We start from the raw sequence: 16,364 nt of genomic DNA, 5'->3' as shown, positions 1-16,364 counted from the left end.
ATAAACCAAAACCAGTTGCCTTCTAGCCCACTCTTGACACAGGGCCGCCCCATGGATGCCAGGACAGAATTGCGTTCCATAGGTTTTCAAGGACTGGTATTTTCAGAAGCAGGTGACCAGAGCTTTCTTTGGAGGGGCATCTGAATGTATTTGAACTTTCGATCTTTTGGTTAGCAGCTCAGAGCTTAAAATTTCATCTTATCTGAGAGTTATCAAGCAGCAAGAATCCATCATCGTTGGGAAGGACGGAAAATCCAAGCCACGCAAAGCTTAAATTGTCATTGCTATATTTTAACCTAACAAGTTGGGGGACAACTGCAGCTTTAGCGCTCTGGGGAAATGGTTTACGCAGCGAAAGTGGATTTTTACTTCAGTCTCCTGAAAACCCTGTGAGCGATTTTATTAATGGGACCCTTGTTTCTTCCTGCCCACTTCAAACATGGCCGACAAGCTCTAGTTCCTTTTCGCATCGGATCCACCACGATCGTTCCAGCTTCAATCCCATTTCCAAAAGGGCCTCTTCCCGTGGGTTTTTGCGGTTCTGCGTGCGCATGCGCGAGTGCTTTTCCGGACAAAATGGCGATGGGGCTAATGTGTGGGCGCCGGGAGCTTCAGCTCCTGCTAAGGTTTCAACGTAAGGTAGGATGCCCCGGGCTGAGTGCCAGATTCAATCTTCTTCCAATGGTCCGACCTCAAAGACAAGTAGTACTTGGATCATGAACAGACGCTGACCTGCTCACCTACCCTGTGTCATATGACCTCGAGTCAACAAGAAACATGGGAGGGTTAGTCCCGGCAGCGCGGGCTCAGCGGCTGGGTATCTTTTAGCTGTTCCTGGGGTCCGGTTTGGCACCGCAACCTCATCCACGAAGGCCCAGTTGGGTCTAGGGTAACTGAGATACGGGAGACCTGGGCCCGAGCGCTTCTTCTGCACACACCAGTTGCATGCCTTTGCGCTGAGTCCTCCCTTAAATTTGTTACTTGCTTCGTGGGAAATGAGCATAGGTCGCTATGGGTCGTAACGGACTCCACGGCCCATAACCACCACCACCACCACCCCACGCTGGGACTTCTGCTCTCGATAAATAGGTGCTTCATCCTTTTACCCACTTAGTTCCACAGCGTCTCAGGGCCCTGGTACTCGCCCCGAAAACCGCTGACCGCCGCAAGGCTCCTGTTTCCAGCCGGCCAGAGCTGCGGGCGCCCACACTACGTCTTCCTCAAGGTCGGACCCCGCTGCATCAGTACCTCTGCCATCTCGTTTGCAGAAGCCCAGGTAAGAAGTGTTTCATCCCTGCAGCGTTAAAAAGGATGTTTGTTTGGTTGTTGTGTTTTGTTTTGTGTTTTTTTTTGGGGGGGGGGGGGCTGGTAAGGGTAGTGGGGGCTTCGTGGTGTGGATCAGCACTGGACTGCAGACCACAAGGTCAGTGGTTCAAACCCACCAGCTGCTCTTTGGAAACCGTGTACATGGTCACCATGAGTCGGAACCGACCCAGCATCACTTAACAACACCAACAAGGGTAATGTGGAGTCCTACCCCTGGAGAGGAGTCCTGGTGTTATGTTGTGGGATAAAGTCTTGAACCACAAGGTCGGTTTGAACTACAGGGTCGGTGGTTCAAATTCCCCAGCCACTCCTTGGAGACTCTATACAGGGTTGCTATGAATCAGAATCAACAAGGGTAATTTTGTTGTTATTAGGTGCCATCAAGTCGGTACCGACTCATAGCAACCTTATGCACAGCAGAACGAAACACTGCCTGATCCTGGGCCAACCTCATTACTGTTGCCACACTTGAGTCCATTGATGCTGCCATTTGGCTAGTCCATCTCGTTAGGGGTCTTCCTCTTTTTCTCTGACCTTCCACCTTACCAAACCTGATAGCCTTCTCCAGCGACTGCTCCCTCCTGACAATATGTCCAAAGTATGAGATACGAAGTTTGGCCATCTTGGTTTCCAAGGAGCAATCAAGGGTAATAGGACAGGTTTTTGTCCACTCTCTCCACAATTCCCCAAAATGGTAGTATCTCTGCTTGGGATGGAATTTTCCATTCATTTGGGACTGGAAACAGGAGAGATTCACTGGAAGTATATGAGATACGGAGTCCTGGTGTGGCACTGCAGGATAATATGCTGAACCATAAGATTGGCAGTTCAAACCCACCAGCCACTCCTCAGAAACCCTTACAGGGTCGCTATGAGTCAAATCGACTTGACAGCACTTAACAACAACAACAACATATGAGATATAATCCTAGGTGTATGTATGTATTAGAAAAGTTATAACTTGCATATCAAGTCCATGATTTCCTGAAAATTATTTTCTAGGATGATACCAACTAGTTCTTTTGGTTTTAAAAAGTAAGTTAAAGAAAAATTGTAAGTACAATAGTTTCAACATAAAGCAAATATCATGAAGCAGGTGCGAGCACAGAACCAAACCACTGACTTTCTGTGTATGTATCGGACTGACTGACTTTCTTCACACAGGTCCAGGCTTCTCCCGTCATTGCTACAACCCCCTCACCCACAGCAGTGACAGAGATTGCTCCTGGAGAAACTGCAGATGTCGTTCAAGCTGCTTCAGAACAGAGCTTCACTGAACTGGGGCTTGGATCATATACCCCAGTGGGACTGATACAGAACTTTCTGGAATTTGCGCATGTTGACCTGGGCCTACCATGGTGGGGGGCCATTGCTGCATGTAAGGGGAATGTATTCTGGGCAAGGGGAGAGGGGACAAGTCCTGGTGTCACAGTGGTTAAGCACTCAGCTGCTAACCAAAAGGTAGGCAGTTCAAACCTGCCAGCCATTCTACTCTGTTCTGTAGGGTTGCTATGAGTCAGAATTGACTTGACAGCAACTGCTTTAAGGGTAGAAGAAATGGGAACTTTAAGGGTTGAACACCTTAAAGATGGCAGTGTGTGGGTGGATCCCAGAAATAGTTGCAGAAGTTTAAAGGTTAGAAAAGCTGATGATTTAAATAAGGCTCATGGTGCTTAGGGTAGAAAAGCCGATGATTTAAGTGAATAAGTGGTGCTTGGAGGTCTATTTGAACTTCCTAAAGGTCATTATAGAATCACTGGATGATTGGAGATTCAAGACATATTGATATTTGAATGTGAGTGTGGAATTAGAATAGTTAAGTGCCATTGAGTCGGTTCTGACTCTTAGCAATCCTGTATAGAATTTCTGAGGAGCAGCTGGTGGATTTGAACCACCATCTTGTAGTTCGCAATCCAGTGCTTATACTACAGCGCCCCATCAGGAGTCCAGAATTAGAAAGAGACTTAACAGTGATGAAGCTGCCCTGATTTAGGAGATAGGGTCAGATTAGGCATTTTGCTCCACATCTGAGAAGCCATTTACATTGCTCCTTTTTGGTAAAAGGCAAAAACTATGCTTCTGTTTCTTAGTACATGTTGCTCCATTGGTTATCCCTTCTCTCTCTCCCCTTCACATTCTGTCTACCCTGAACATGTTAGTATTGCTTAAGCATACCATATATTTCTTGGAGAGAAATTCCTTTCCTTCATCCCTACGTCTCCTTTTATAGCTGCACTATCTTTATCCTTCCTTTCATAGCTTTATTTTTTAAAAAAATGGTCTGCATCCAGTGGGCCTTCTTTCTTCCCATTCAGCAACTGGCTCTTATGAATATCATTTCATTCTAATTGCTAGTGATATAACTGCTAAACCCACTTTCCTTATCATATTTGATCTTTCTGCTTTAGATGTTGAAATCTACCCCGTAGATTTATTTCTTGATATTCTTCCTGTCTTTCTAATCACACCATCCTGTTTCCATTACCTGATCCCCCATCTGTCCCTTCAATGTTGATATCCTGCTTTCTATCCTCAGCTCCCTTCTCTTCCTATTCCACATCATCCATAATGATGTTGATAAAGCCTGAACCTATTTCTACCTGGTCACTTCTCAGCTCTGACTCACATGCATGTTCTAAAGATAATATGACTTCAGTAAATGTTAGAATGGTTGGGGAATACAAAGTAGAAGAAAATAAATAGAAATGAGCTAAACTGTTAAGCACCAGGTTACCTCCAACTCCAACGATTTCTAGGACAGCAGCTTTCAAAATTCACTCCTGGAAGCCCTGTAAAGGTGTCTCTGAGCAAGGTGAAGACCAGAGCATAAGCCATCATCTGGCTAGGCTAGCTTTACCCAGAGCAACCAGATTTGATCTGTTTCATATATTTGGGCTATACTTTAGGTGAACAAAAGATTCCATTGATAATAAAACTGTTTGAAAATCATTGATCTAGGGAAATAGGCAGGATTTCTGATTATCTGCTTAGAGAAGTTAACACTACTCTGGTGTTCACTGCAGAGAACCAAACCTTGAAGGAGTTCACTATTCTTATCTCTAAGTCTGGGCCCCTTGGGCATGATAGTGTAGTAAAGGCTGGAATGAGAGACCTATTCTTCCATGAAAACCTCAAAAACATCTGTCTTCCAACAGCAGAACTGTTTTTAATTTCACTCCAATCTTGATTCTGTTTTCCAGGTACAGTCCTTGCCCGCTGCCTGGTTTTTCCTATCATAGTAAAGGGCCAGCGAGAAGCAGCCAAGATCCACAACCATTTGCCAGCGATCCAGAAGTTTTCCACTCGAATCAGAGAGGCCAAGTTAGCAGGAGACTCAGCTGAGTGTGAGTCAGTTACAGGATAAGTGTAGACCTCATTTACACAATTCTGACATTCTGCTGGAGGAAAGCAACAAGCTACAGCAGTTGTGGCTGTGTTTGGGCAACTTTTAAAGACTTAACCTGCTTCCTGGACCTAATGTTGCTAGTGACTACCCAGGGTCAAGTAGCAGTTTGGCTGGCCACATGGTGAGGATGTGCACCTCCACTGACAGAACCATTGGCCTAACTGTTAACTTCCCCTCACCTCTCAGTTTACAGGGCCTCCTCGGAGATGACACTTTATCAGAAAAAGCATGATGTGAAACTCTTTAGACCACTCATTCTACCTCTTACTCAGGTGAGCAAAATCTTTTCATCCTGAATCCATCAAAGAGGAAGCACACAGAATTTGTGTCTGCTTCTAGTGCCCTAGTTCCCCAAAAAGCTGTCAGTATTACTTATGGCTTTGACTAATAGGGTACTAAGAAATTTTCCCCTCGTTAAAGTCGTGACCTTGTTTATTCTGTCTGATAGGCTCCAATCTTCATCTCCTTCTTCATTGCATTGAGAGAAATGGCCAACCTCCCAGTACCCAGCCTGCAGACAGGTGGCCTTTTGTGGTTCCAAGATCTCACAGTATCAGACCCCATCTATGTACTGCCACTGATAGTCACTGCCACAATGTGGGGTGTCCTTGAGGTAAGCCCACGCTGGCCTGGGAAGCTGATGGCTATAGCAAACTATTAAGTACCATTAAGTCAGTTCCAACTCATAGTGACCCTGTCTAGGGTTTCAGAGGAGCAGCTGATGAGTTTGAACCACGACCTTGCAGTTCAAACTGACCTTGAAGTCCAGTGCTTTATCCTACAGCGCCACACCAGATAAAGCAGTTATGTAGAATGTAGTTGATAAGTAATTAGATCCAGACTCATTAAAATTGACATATATTTGCTATTCCTTTTGTTTCATTTTATTTTGCCAGCTAGGTGCCGAGACAGGTATGCAAAGTTCTGACCTTCAGTGGATGAGAAATGTTATCAGAGTGATGCCCCTGGTAGTCTTGCCCATAACCATCCATTTCCCCACGGTAGGTAGTGGTTGTGGAGCTGGTGCCACTTCCTAGCAAGCTAACCAGAGTGCTGTTTCTGAGTTGGTGCCACTTCCTAGAAACTAACCAGACGGCTATTTCTACACCTTCTCTTTGTCTTCACCCAGGCAGTGTTCATGTATTGGCTCTCCTCCAATCTCTTTTCCCTGGGCCAAGTGGCCTGCCTCCGGATTCCAGCTGTACGCACTGTACTTAAAATCCCCCAGCGTGTGGTGCATGACCCCGACAAATTGGCTCCACGGGAAGGCTTCGTAAAAAGCTTCAAACAGGGTAAGGGTTTCCTCTGTGAAACAGGACTGGGGGTGTGGTGTAAAAATGGCTGGAGGACTGACCTCTTTCCTGTATACACAGGCTGGAAGAATGCAGAAATTGCACATCAAATGCGTGAGCGTGAGAAACGCATGCAGAATCACTTGGAGCTAGCAGCCAGGGGTAAATATTTTTTTTCAGGCAAAATTCTACCCTTCATTTATTCCTCTCCTTTGTTCAAAATTTATTTTCTCTTCTTTCCCCAGGTCCTTTACGACAGACCTTTACCCATAACCCTCTGCTACAGCATGGGAAGAATCACCCTCCCACCGCCCCTGATGGCAGCAGCAAACCAAAGTCAAAGCAACCCTGGCGGGACACCCTTGGCTGACATCTGTTGTTCCCTGTTCATACTGGCAGGAACTTTGTCTCCTCAAAGACTGCTTCTAAGAAAAAGGCTTCTCGGTACTGGGGGACACGGAGATGCACATTTTAAAAGTGGATTCCACTCCAAACTCTTACAGCTGTGTGTAAAAGAGGACACTGGGAAGCCAGAGGTTCTTCCCGTCCACAGAATTAGTAAATCTCACACTGTATGCTGCTTTCTGATCTTTATTAAACAGGGAAATGGGTTGTATGCTTCCAAAAAGGAAGAATGGGTTTGGGGTGATTGCTCTTAATGTCCCATGGAATAACAAAGTGCCTCAAAATGTTTTAAACCAGGCTTTAAGACCATAAACTCCCACCCCATAGATGATGTATTTTTGTTACCCACATTTGCGTTGCAGTCATGGGGTATGACTAATAAGTTAAGATTTTATTGACCCCAAGCATTTCCTATAAAATTTAAGAGTAGATGTGCTCGAGTTTAGTGTTAATTAGTAAGAAAGAAAATTGATGTCATTTTTCTTAACAACCTAATATTTTACTATGACAGTTCAGATGTTCTCTTGTCTGCCTTGTATGCGAAGAGGTTGGTTACATCCACCTTCAGCAACTGGCTTGGGAAAGAAGAAATATTTGGATACTCTCAGGCATAAAATGGTTTTTTTTCTTTCTGCCAGTCTGATGGAAGCTGTTCCAAAGATGCTACAGCAGATGAAGCCACTAAAAGCTTAGGAACATATCCCCTTTATTGTCCAGCACCCATGACAGTTTCATGTCTTCTCTAAAGGAGGCAGGAAGTTTGGAGCATTATTGGCCCTTTTAAAGGAAAAGAGGAATGGGCAGACACACCCAGAGGTGAGTAACTATCTTCAACATCTGGGAATGTGCTGCTAAAACAACCAAATCCACACTTGACATGCTCCCTCCACCCACCCCACACACACACAGTCTCCTTTACCTTCCCTTAAAAAAAAAATCTGGAACACGTGTAACAAAACAAATAAATTATTTTCCATCTCTCAAAAAGCAAGTTCAAAAGGTTGAAGCTGCCTTGAACAGGCATCTGCATAAGTGCCTCCAAAGAAGTGGATTTTCCTTTACTTCCTTGGCTCCAGCCAGTAGGAGACTAGGTCCCTGTTTACATCTCAGGATTCACAGTGGTATTTAGTTAGACTTTGGATCTCCTTCCTTGGGCATCTCTTCACTATCTTTCAAGTCCATCTCTGCAGCAACTGACATACATAGGACTTGGAGGTACCTTGTGGTAGACGCTGTAAAAAGAAATTTGAGTCAAAACTGGGAAGAAGTTGACTGAGTTCAAGTAGCATGGAATGGAGAGGAGAGGGAGGTGATGAGTCCATTAAACCACAGGGCTAATAACTGAAAGGGTCACTGGCAAAAAAAATAGCTGCACTCACTTACAGAGCCAAGACTTACCCACAATCCTTCGGAGACAAAGAGGTCGTTTGCCTTCAGGCACTCTGATGATGAGGAAGTAAAAGGGCAAGCCTGAGAGGGCAATGCTAATGCCGATGAGGGAGTTGATTGTATCACTGTAAAGTGGAACAGCCACCAGGAAGATGGTGCAGAGGCAGAAGACAATGGGGAAGAAAAGGCTGAGCTAAGAGCACAGAAAACAACTGGATATTAGACAACTAGTGATTCTTGGCCCAGATAATCCCACCTCCCATGAAGATCAACGCACTGAACTTCATTTCTACCACTTCATCTCCACACCCCCACCAAGCAAAGGTTTCTGAATAAGCTGTTATTAGGATCTGCGTATATTAGCAGTTACATATGAAGCAGAAATAATCATCAAGCTGAGTTACCTTGAGGGGACGAGGCCGATCAGGCTCTTTTTGCCGCAGATAAAGCTGGCCCACGATAGAGAGCCCCACAAAGAACCAATAGCTGAAGCTATAGTAGTTAATGAGCTGGAAGATGTCCTTCACACACAAGTAGATTAATGCCATGATACCCTGTAAGTACAAACCCAAGGCATCTCCTGTCACATAGCCTTTCGTTTTCAAGGCACTTTGCTCTTCTTTATCCCTCGTGAAGTCCTAAGAGTCTTTCCTGTGTTCTTTTTAAGCCCCTTTAAACCTTTGCCAAGTTAACCTATAAAGCACAACTCAGAATTACCCCTAAAACTTTTTGCCTGACAACTCTTCCATAATAGCTCCAGCCTGCGATTGCAACTTTTATTTCGCACTACCCAACTCCAGGATTGTAAGATAAGCACTAGGCTGCTAACCACAAGGTCAAAAGTTCAAACCCACCAGCCGCTCCTCAGAAACCCTATACAAGGTCACTGAGTTGGAACACTCAACTCCATGCTACTTTGCTGCCTCAGGATCTTCTGATGTTTCTTTTATCCATCTCTACCATTTGTAACTGTAAGCTTCAAAATCCACTTCAAATGTGCTTCCTTAAGAAGCTGCTCCTTATTCACCCTCTACCCCTCAGGAAGACCTGGTGGGGCGCTGTAGGATAAGCACTAGACTGCTAACCCCAAGGTCAGTGGTTCAAACGCACCCCCTAGTCCTTGGAAATCCTATACAGGATTGCTATGAATCAGAACTGATTCCACGGCACTTAACAACTAACCAAAAGGTAAGTCATTCAAACCTACCAGCCACTCCTTGCAAATCCTACACAGGGTCACTGAATCAGAACCAACTCAACAGCACTTAATAACCACCGCATCTCTGGAAGTGATTATTTTTGCTTTTGAATACCACACCATTCTCTACTTTACATGGTAATCATTCCTTGTACTACTTTATGCCTTATCTTAAGACTAAAGAAAGTTACCATTCAGAATGAAAGGTATTCTTTCTTCGTAACTACTGTTACAAAGCACAGTGTCATGCACACAGTATCTCTCCTAGAATAGTCACATCTGCTATTCTAAAGTCCCCCATCCTCTCCCCCGACCCCTCAGGACTTCTTTTGCTTTCCACCTCATTCTTGAGCCTACTTACATTGAAGAGCAGAGAAGGTATTGGTGTGAACCGCTCAACATGAATCATGCAGATGGCATCAGGTAGATGGCCTTCTCTTGAGCCCACAAAGAAAAGCCTATTTTAAGTTTAAAAAAAAAACAACTATGAAATTGTGACCATGATACAGCCTGGTTGACCTGCCACTCTCCTACCCCTCTCCCATCCCTTCTTCAAAGGAATTTGAAGGATATAGAAGTGAGAATTGGAGGCATCCAATAGAAACAAGAAGAGGCTGTGGGTACATTTGGGGGATACAGGTGTACAGTCTGAGCCCTGTAAGTCCTAGTATCCTCTGCAGTTCCTCCATACAATACTCCCCAGCCAAACACAGCACTTTTACCTAGAGGCAGCCACAATGGAGGCATTGAGGCCACCAAAGCAGGATAGGGCAACTGCTAATGGAATTGTCCAGTTGAAGATGCCAAAAATCTGGTCTGCAAAAGTCTAAGGGAAAGGAATGGAAAAGAGTCATTAGCCGTGGTTGAAAGTCATGAGTATGCATGCCCCAGATTCCCTTTATTGGAACCCAGCCCTTCCACAAAGAGTTACAGGACCTTTCAAGCCCAGTATCCTTAGTGTATCCCTTCGAGGCTGTATACCCCCTTTCCAGGACTTCCAAGAGCTAGGATATACCCAAAAGCCCACAAGCACACTCCCAGTCTCTTGTTAGTCCAAGTCCTTTACCACAGCAACAGCTTCACTGGCCAGGATGTCTTCCATGTCCAGCACGGTGTAATAGGCCACATTGGTCAAAATGTAGATGATGGTGACAATGGGCATGGAAATGCCAATGGACAGGGGTAAGTTCCTACAGCCAAACAGGATAAAGGACACTTTAGTCCCAGTCCCACCCCATCTGTCTTTTAATGTCCTGGTTTGGTGCTATAGGATAAGTATTGGACTGCAAACCATAAGGTTGGCAGTCCAAACCTACGAGTCACTCCAGAAACCCTTTACAAGGTCGCTGAGTCGGAATCAACTCAACATCACTTAACATGCCAACATTCCAGGGATGGGCTTTCTGCTATAATTCTCCAGTGCCTTTGCCTCAGATAGCCTAGGATATTGGCTGAATCCCTGAGGCTCTGAACTCATAAATCAAAAATCATTCAGAGAAAATCCACAAAGAGCTACGTCACAGCACAGTAATAGGATAGGAAGATAGGAGGTTTCCTTGTTTTTTTACATCAAAAGATCTCAGTGTCAGTATCCCTTTTTTTTTTTTTTTTTTTTTTTTAAGACTTAACAACAGAAAATCTGTCTTAAGGTTGGAAGATATAAAAAGAAACAATGAAGTCTAACATCTGCAGGGAATGATAAAGGCCCTCAGTAGGAAGAACAGTCTGTGTCTGAACAAGCAGCCTGGGAAATAAATATGTTCACTACACCGCTGTCTCAGTCTGAGAACCATGGGTGCCATCCTAACTGGAAGCTGAGAGAGACAATGATGTCTCAAGATTCCTCTAACCCAACAAACACATAATTAACAGTGAGACAGTCAAGAAAAAGGGGTGTTATTGTTTGCCGTGGAGTCAGTTCCGACTCATAGTCGGACTCTGTACAGGGTTTCTGAGGCTGTAAATCTTTTACAGGAGCAGAAAGCCTCATCTTTCTCCCATGTAACAGCTGGTAGTATCAAACTGCTGACCGTGAGATTAGCAGAGCTCTTGGTAGCATAGGGGTGTTGTTGTTGGGTACTGTGGAGTCAGTTCCGACCCATAGTGACCCTGCACAGAGTTTCCGAGGCTGCAAATCTTTACAGTAACAGAAAGCTTCATCTTTCTTCTGCAGAATAACTGGTAGTTTTGAACTGCCGACCTCGAGGTTAGCAGCCCGATTCGTAACCACTATGCTACCAGAGCTCCTTTAGCATAGGGGTTGTTGTTGTTAAGTGCCATTGAGTCGATTCCGACCCATAGCGACCCTGTATAGGGTTTCCAAGGAGAATCTGGTGAGCTTGAACCACCGACCAAATACTCTCAAGTCATTCAGCTTTTTCTCCAGTAGGTGGAAGCACCACCCAGGCTGGGATCCTGTTTATTTCTCTATTCCCCAAGGTTGCAATACTGGCTGTTTACCAAGACTGTTGTTGTTTCTCAAAACCAAAAGGGGTTTACTGATATGATCATTGTTAGTCCTTTGACTTAAAATTTTAGAAAAATTCCACTCCCTGGCAAATCTTTGTTCCCAGAGGCAGAATTTCAGAGCCAGGAAAGACCCTGGAGATTATATCATTCAAACCCCACCCACCCACCGACCCAACTACAGATTAGGAAGCAGGCAAAGAGATGGTGAGTAACTCCTCTCAAAATCACCAGCTAATCTGTGAAAAGACAGATGCCAAGCCCTTGTCCTGTGGAGTCCACAATACAAAGACTCCCTGTCCACTGACCTTTTCACCCTGAATGAATACAGAATAGAGTAACACTGGAGAGGTGATGCAGTTGAATCACTGAAATAATACCACAGTGTCAGTGTGAATTTGGAAAATTAAGGAATCCATTCGATAGGAAGGTTTCTGGAAATCTATGGCCTAAAGTTGTAGGTGAAAGATCTATCACAAAAGAGCTATACAACAGCATCTACAATCTAGAAATAAAATCCTACATCTATGATTTTTTTTTAAAAAAAAAGCATGCACGAGACAGTTTACATCTCAGCTCTAGTTACTGTGTGACCATGGACAAGTTACTTCTCTGGCCCTCAGGTTCTCCATCTTGTAGAATTGTTAAGTTCAGTCAAGTCGGTTCCGACTCAGCAACATTGTCTAGGGTTTTCAAGGAGCAGCTGGTAAGTTTGAGCTGCTGACCTTGCAGTTCAATCCAACCTTGCTGTCCATTGCTTATCCTACAGTGCCACACCAAGACTCCACCTTGTAGAATTAGGCTAGGACTGATGAAATGGATCTCAGCAGTCGTGTGCTGCCTGGCACAAGGTAGGAGCTCCATAGATGATACCTATCATCATTGCTGTGGAAAGGTGATAGGAAGTACCTACCTTTCAGGATTCTTGATCTCTTCAGTGACATAGTTGAGGGTGTCCCAGCCCGAGTAGGAGAACAGTGCTGAGTACAGGGCCAGGGCAATGTCACCCATCACATACGATGAACCCTCAAATGAATTCTCAAAGTGAGTTGAGGCTCCTAGAACCCAGGGAACATTGGAAGGCAGAAGGATTAGTGACGCATCTCCCCAACTTCAAGGTGATCCAGTAAAGAAATAGAAGAATATATCATACCAGCAAATAAGTAGCTTAGAACACTTTCAGTAACAAGGGTAGCGGTGAAGGAACAGGTAGAAGAGATATCTACAGAGATGGGCTGGAATGGAGGGAACGGCATGGGGATCTTGGGGTCACTTTCAAGGATAAGAAGTCATCAGGGAGCAGAAGGGCCGTGGCACAGAAGTGATGCAGCTCAGTCTGAACCCTTTCTGACTCCTTCCCCATTCTAACTCCAGACAGAACTGTATGGGGTAAAGAGAGGGAAAGCTCAACATACCCAGGCCAACAGAGTATCTGTCATAAGTGCCATTGAGTCGATTCCGACTCACAGCAACCTTGTATAGGGTTTCTGAGGAGCAGCTGGTGGATTTGAACCGCTGACCGTGTGGTTCAAACTGACCTTGTGGTCCAGTGCTTATCCTATACCACCACATCTATCAAATAAGCTCATGAAAATTAAGAGATATAATGTACAAAAAGCACTTAGAAAAGCATGACTAAGAAAATGCTTCACAAAGTTAGCCGTTGTTATTATTTCTTACCCTGGCCAAGTCTAACAATGCCTGCAATGATGACCGCAATCAGCGCCAATACTTTAGCATAGGTGAAAATATCTTGTACCAGCGTTCCCCACTTGACATAGGCACAGTTAATGAAGGTTAAGATACCTGAAAGAAAAAGAACACTGATTGGTAACTGACCCTGTCACCCAGAAGGCATTAAGCTCCCAAAAAATTTTCCAGTACCAGCCATGAAGAGCTCCAGAAATGTCCTCACCATTATCATTCAAAAGCACTTGGAGACCACCTGTGAACGCAGCACAGGAGCATCAACAGCAGTACCCACTTTATATGGGAGATGTGAACCAAAGTGACTATGGATCTGCTTGCATACAAAAGTGTACTCAGTCACAATCACAGCAGTGGGAAGCAACTGGTGATTATACTGGATTAGTAATATGTTCCTAATTTTCAGGCTGTTGACTTTGGAAAGTCATGGTGTCTCTGTTTCCCGGGCACCCTGGGCTCCACAAGGCAGCACACTGACTCTGCAGTGTTATTGCTGAAGTTGTTAACCTTGATGAGTCCTGTTGTGATTTATCCAATGTCTGGGCCAGCAGGTCAGGACGTGTGGCCAAGGTTTAGGATGGGGCCAGACTTCCTGCCCACTCACCAACTGCCAGCTCAGCTACTTGTTTTCATGCTTGGAAAGATTCCTGAAACTAAGAAAGAGGCCTGCAAAATGGGGAGAGGGCATTTCTCCTGGCCAAACAATGCCGACGTAAACGCAACAAACGTTCTTCAAATCCTTCTAACCTGGAGTACAAGCCAACCCCTTTCAACCTGAATGGGTTTTAGTAAAGTTTATGGATCAACTTTTAGAGTCACGGTTTTAAACCTAGGGTCACAAGTTTCACAAACCCCTGAAATTCTTTACAAAGTGTTATGTCGAGAGTATATGCATTTTTTTTCTAAGAGAGGAGTCCATAGCTTGCAACAGAACTTCAGAGAAATGCATTTTCCCAAAACCAGTTACCAACCACTACTTTGAAGAAATTCAAAGAAAGCCCACACAAGCTGTGAGGTTGACCAATAGTCCCAGAATGTGGTAGGGAAAAAAAAAGAAACAACTCTGAAACTCAGCAGAATGTTCCTTGAATCCCCTTCCAACCTCTTAAGCAGTCAAGCAGGCATATTACAACACACCTTCCCCAGTGGTGGCAGATTGAATCGCTTCATTGAACTATAAGGATGACTTAACAGTCTTTCTTCCAAGAACTCCAAAGAGGTCAGAGTCACCTTGCCTCATCAGTAGAGAAACAGCATCCCAGTACTGGGCTTGCCTGCTTCAGGCCACCAACACAGTAAGTACTCCCTGTCTCAGAAATGGTTCTTGGTATCCCCGGTCCTCCTGTTGTGTTCTGACCTCATCACACTCTGGCCAGAGACTACTTCATCCTTTGAAGTAGGAGAGATCAACCTGTCAGAGCAGCTGTCTCATCTTCTAGCTCTCACTCTCTCTTATGCTCTCCTGTTCTACTTAAATAGAATGTCCAAGTTCTTTTCTGTTCTTCCCCAAAAAGGATATTCCTGTCCTATACAAACACTTGCCTTTCTGCCCAATAAAATAATAAAGAATCAAATCTTATCACAGGGCTGGGCCAAAATGCACCCATAACTCTAAGCCACCATGGTACTAAGTTAATAATTAAAAACACACGTGTCCAGCCCCCACAAAATGACCAAAGTATCTGTATCTTGCCCTCCACAAATCTTTCAAATCTGTTGATTCCCCTCAGCCTAGCCTTTACTCCCTGCTGGACTTCTGCCTCTAGCCATCCAACAACCTTCATATTCCTTCTCTACCGCCTCCTGCACAGGCTCTATAAGCCAGATTTCTGATAAGATAGGCCAGAGAAAACTGAGGCTGCCATATTCAAGGCTTTCTGCTCCCATAAAGACTTACAGCCTCAAAAACCTTATATAAGGTCAGAACCGATTCAAAGGCAAAGGCGTGCCACAGGTTGTTTTCTGCTCTGTCGTGAGAGCTGAGCATACACCCATCATTACGCCTCCTGCCCTCATTCCTGAGCCTTATTTCTCAGCTAGTGACCCACCATCATGCTCTAATCTGTTCTCTGTAATGAGCACAGGAACTCACTTGAATTGAAATAGGGGGTCCTGTGTCCCCGGGAAGAGAGAGAACTGCATGAAGAGAACTTCCTCCAGGGTCTGTACATGGTGGGAGTGGGAAATGGTCTGGCCAGCAGCAGAATAGGCTTTCTCCCTACTCTGGGTGGATACAGCTGACCACTGGCCCCAGAGCCCAGTCAAGTATGCTGCTCTTGAAGTGGCTGGAGCCTAACCTTCTGCTTCAGAGGTAGGGACAGGAAGGGACTATGGGGTTAAAATAATATAGAGGCCACAGTCAAGTTAACTTAAAGGACAAAGACTTCCTACCTTCCCAACCCTAGGTACAATTCAGTCCCCACCCAACACTGGGCCAAGTCCACAGCAGGATGGTCAAGGAATCAACTTTGACCCTTGACTCAGGTGCAGCTCCATTCCCAACCCCAGGGAGAAGGAGAAGCTGTAAGACAAAGTGTAATCACATAGAGACACTCCTGAATGGATCATCAAGGCCAGCTACACAGACTCTCCTAGAGTTGTTGACTAGTTCTGGTACTAGGGCCCAGAATCAGTAATCAAACTAAAAGCGAGGGAAATACTGAGCTAAGTTGATCCAGAACAGAACGCATCCAAGCCCAGACTGGATCAGATGTCCAGTTTTTGTTTAGATACCTAAACACCATTCTCCTACCATTAGCAAAACACAAAAACCTCAGACTACTGTTTAATCTATCTTCTACTTCATATTCCCATGGACTATAAAATCTCCATACTTGAGGAACAAACAAGATGGCGGATTGGGTGGACGTATAGCAGAGAGCTCTGCCAACAACAACAACACAGAATACCTGACCAAGCAGGTTCAGGGAATGGTTCCAGAACTCTGAAACACATATAAAGGAAAACTTAGAAGGTTGGAAGGCTCACAGCTGGGGGAATTTGTGGCAGAAGCAAGCAATCTATTGCTTTCTAGTCCGTGATGCTCAGCTGCTCCAGGAGCCGCCATCTTGGGTAAGACCACGTGGGGAAAGGTTCTGAGCTGCCACAGACGCCTGGCAGAACTGCTGAGATAAAGTTGTGGACATTCTTTTCTTTTGGTATCTGTTCATTGGTC

At 44.8% G+C, this 16,364-nt stretch overlaps 2 protein-coding genes across 2 annotated transcripts in view; one reads left to right on the top strand and one right to left on the bottom strand.

Annotated features, from left to right (window-relative positions):
* The first annotated feature begins 576 nt into the window (after positions 1 to 576).
* On the top strand, positions 577 to 6,394 carry LOC102826066 (mitochondrial inner membrane protein OXA1L-like). Its single transcript, XM_006835458.1, has 10 exons — positions 577 to 639; positions 1,115 to 1,276; positions 2,491 to 2,704; positions 4,527 to 4,670; positions 4,919 to 5,004; positions 5,181 to 5,345; positions 5,629 to 5,733; positions 5,862 to 6,024; positions 6,106 to 6,186; positions 6,270 to 6,394. Exons 1-10 carry the CDS (start codon positions 577 to 579, stop codon positions 6,392 to 6,394), a joined length of 1,308 nt encoding a protein of 435 aa, XP_006835521.1.
* Positions 6,395 to 7,554: 1,160 nt separating this feature from the next.
* SLC7A7 (solute carrier family 7 (amino acid transporter light chain, y+L system), member 7) overlaps positions 7,555 to 16,364 on the bottom strand; it is a 31,056-nt gene continuing 22,246 nt past the window's right edge. The window contains exons 2-9 of the mRNA XM_006835457.1: positions 13,163 to 13,288; positions 12,396 to 12,540; positions 10,083 to 10,206; positions 9,739 to 9,842; positions 9,378 to 9,474; positions 8,223 to 8,372; positions 7,828 to 8,011; positions 7,555 to 7,661 (exon numbers count right to left, since the gene is read on the bottom strand). Coding sequence (XP_006835520.1) covers positions 7,555 to 7,661; positions 7,828 to 8,011; positions 8,223 to 8,372; positions 9,378 to 9,474; positions 9,739 to 9,842; positions 10,083 to 10,206; positions 12,396 to 12,540; positions 13,163 to 13,288 — 1,037 coding nt within the window. The remainder of the gene's footprint in view (positions 7,662 to 7,827; positions 8,012 to 8,222; positions 8,373 to 9,377; positions 9,475 to 9,738; positions 9,843 to 10,082; positions 10,207 to 12,395; positions 12,541 to 13,162; positions 13,289 to 16,364) is intronic.

This window comes from Chrysochloris asiatica, unplaced genomic scaffold, assembly GCF_000296735.1.
Source record: "Chrysochloris asiatica unplaced genomic scaffold, ChrAsi1.0 scaffold00017, whole genome shotgun sequence".
Taxonomy (NCBI): Eukaryota; Metazoa; Chordata; class Mammalia; order Afrosoricida; family Chrysochloridae; genus Chrysochloris; species Chrysochloris asiatica.
This window is presented reverse-complemented; position numbering and strand designations above follow the sequence as displayed.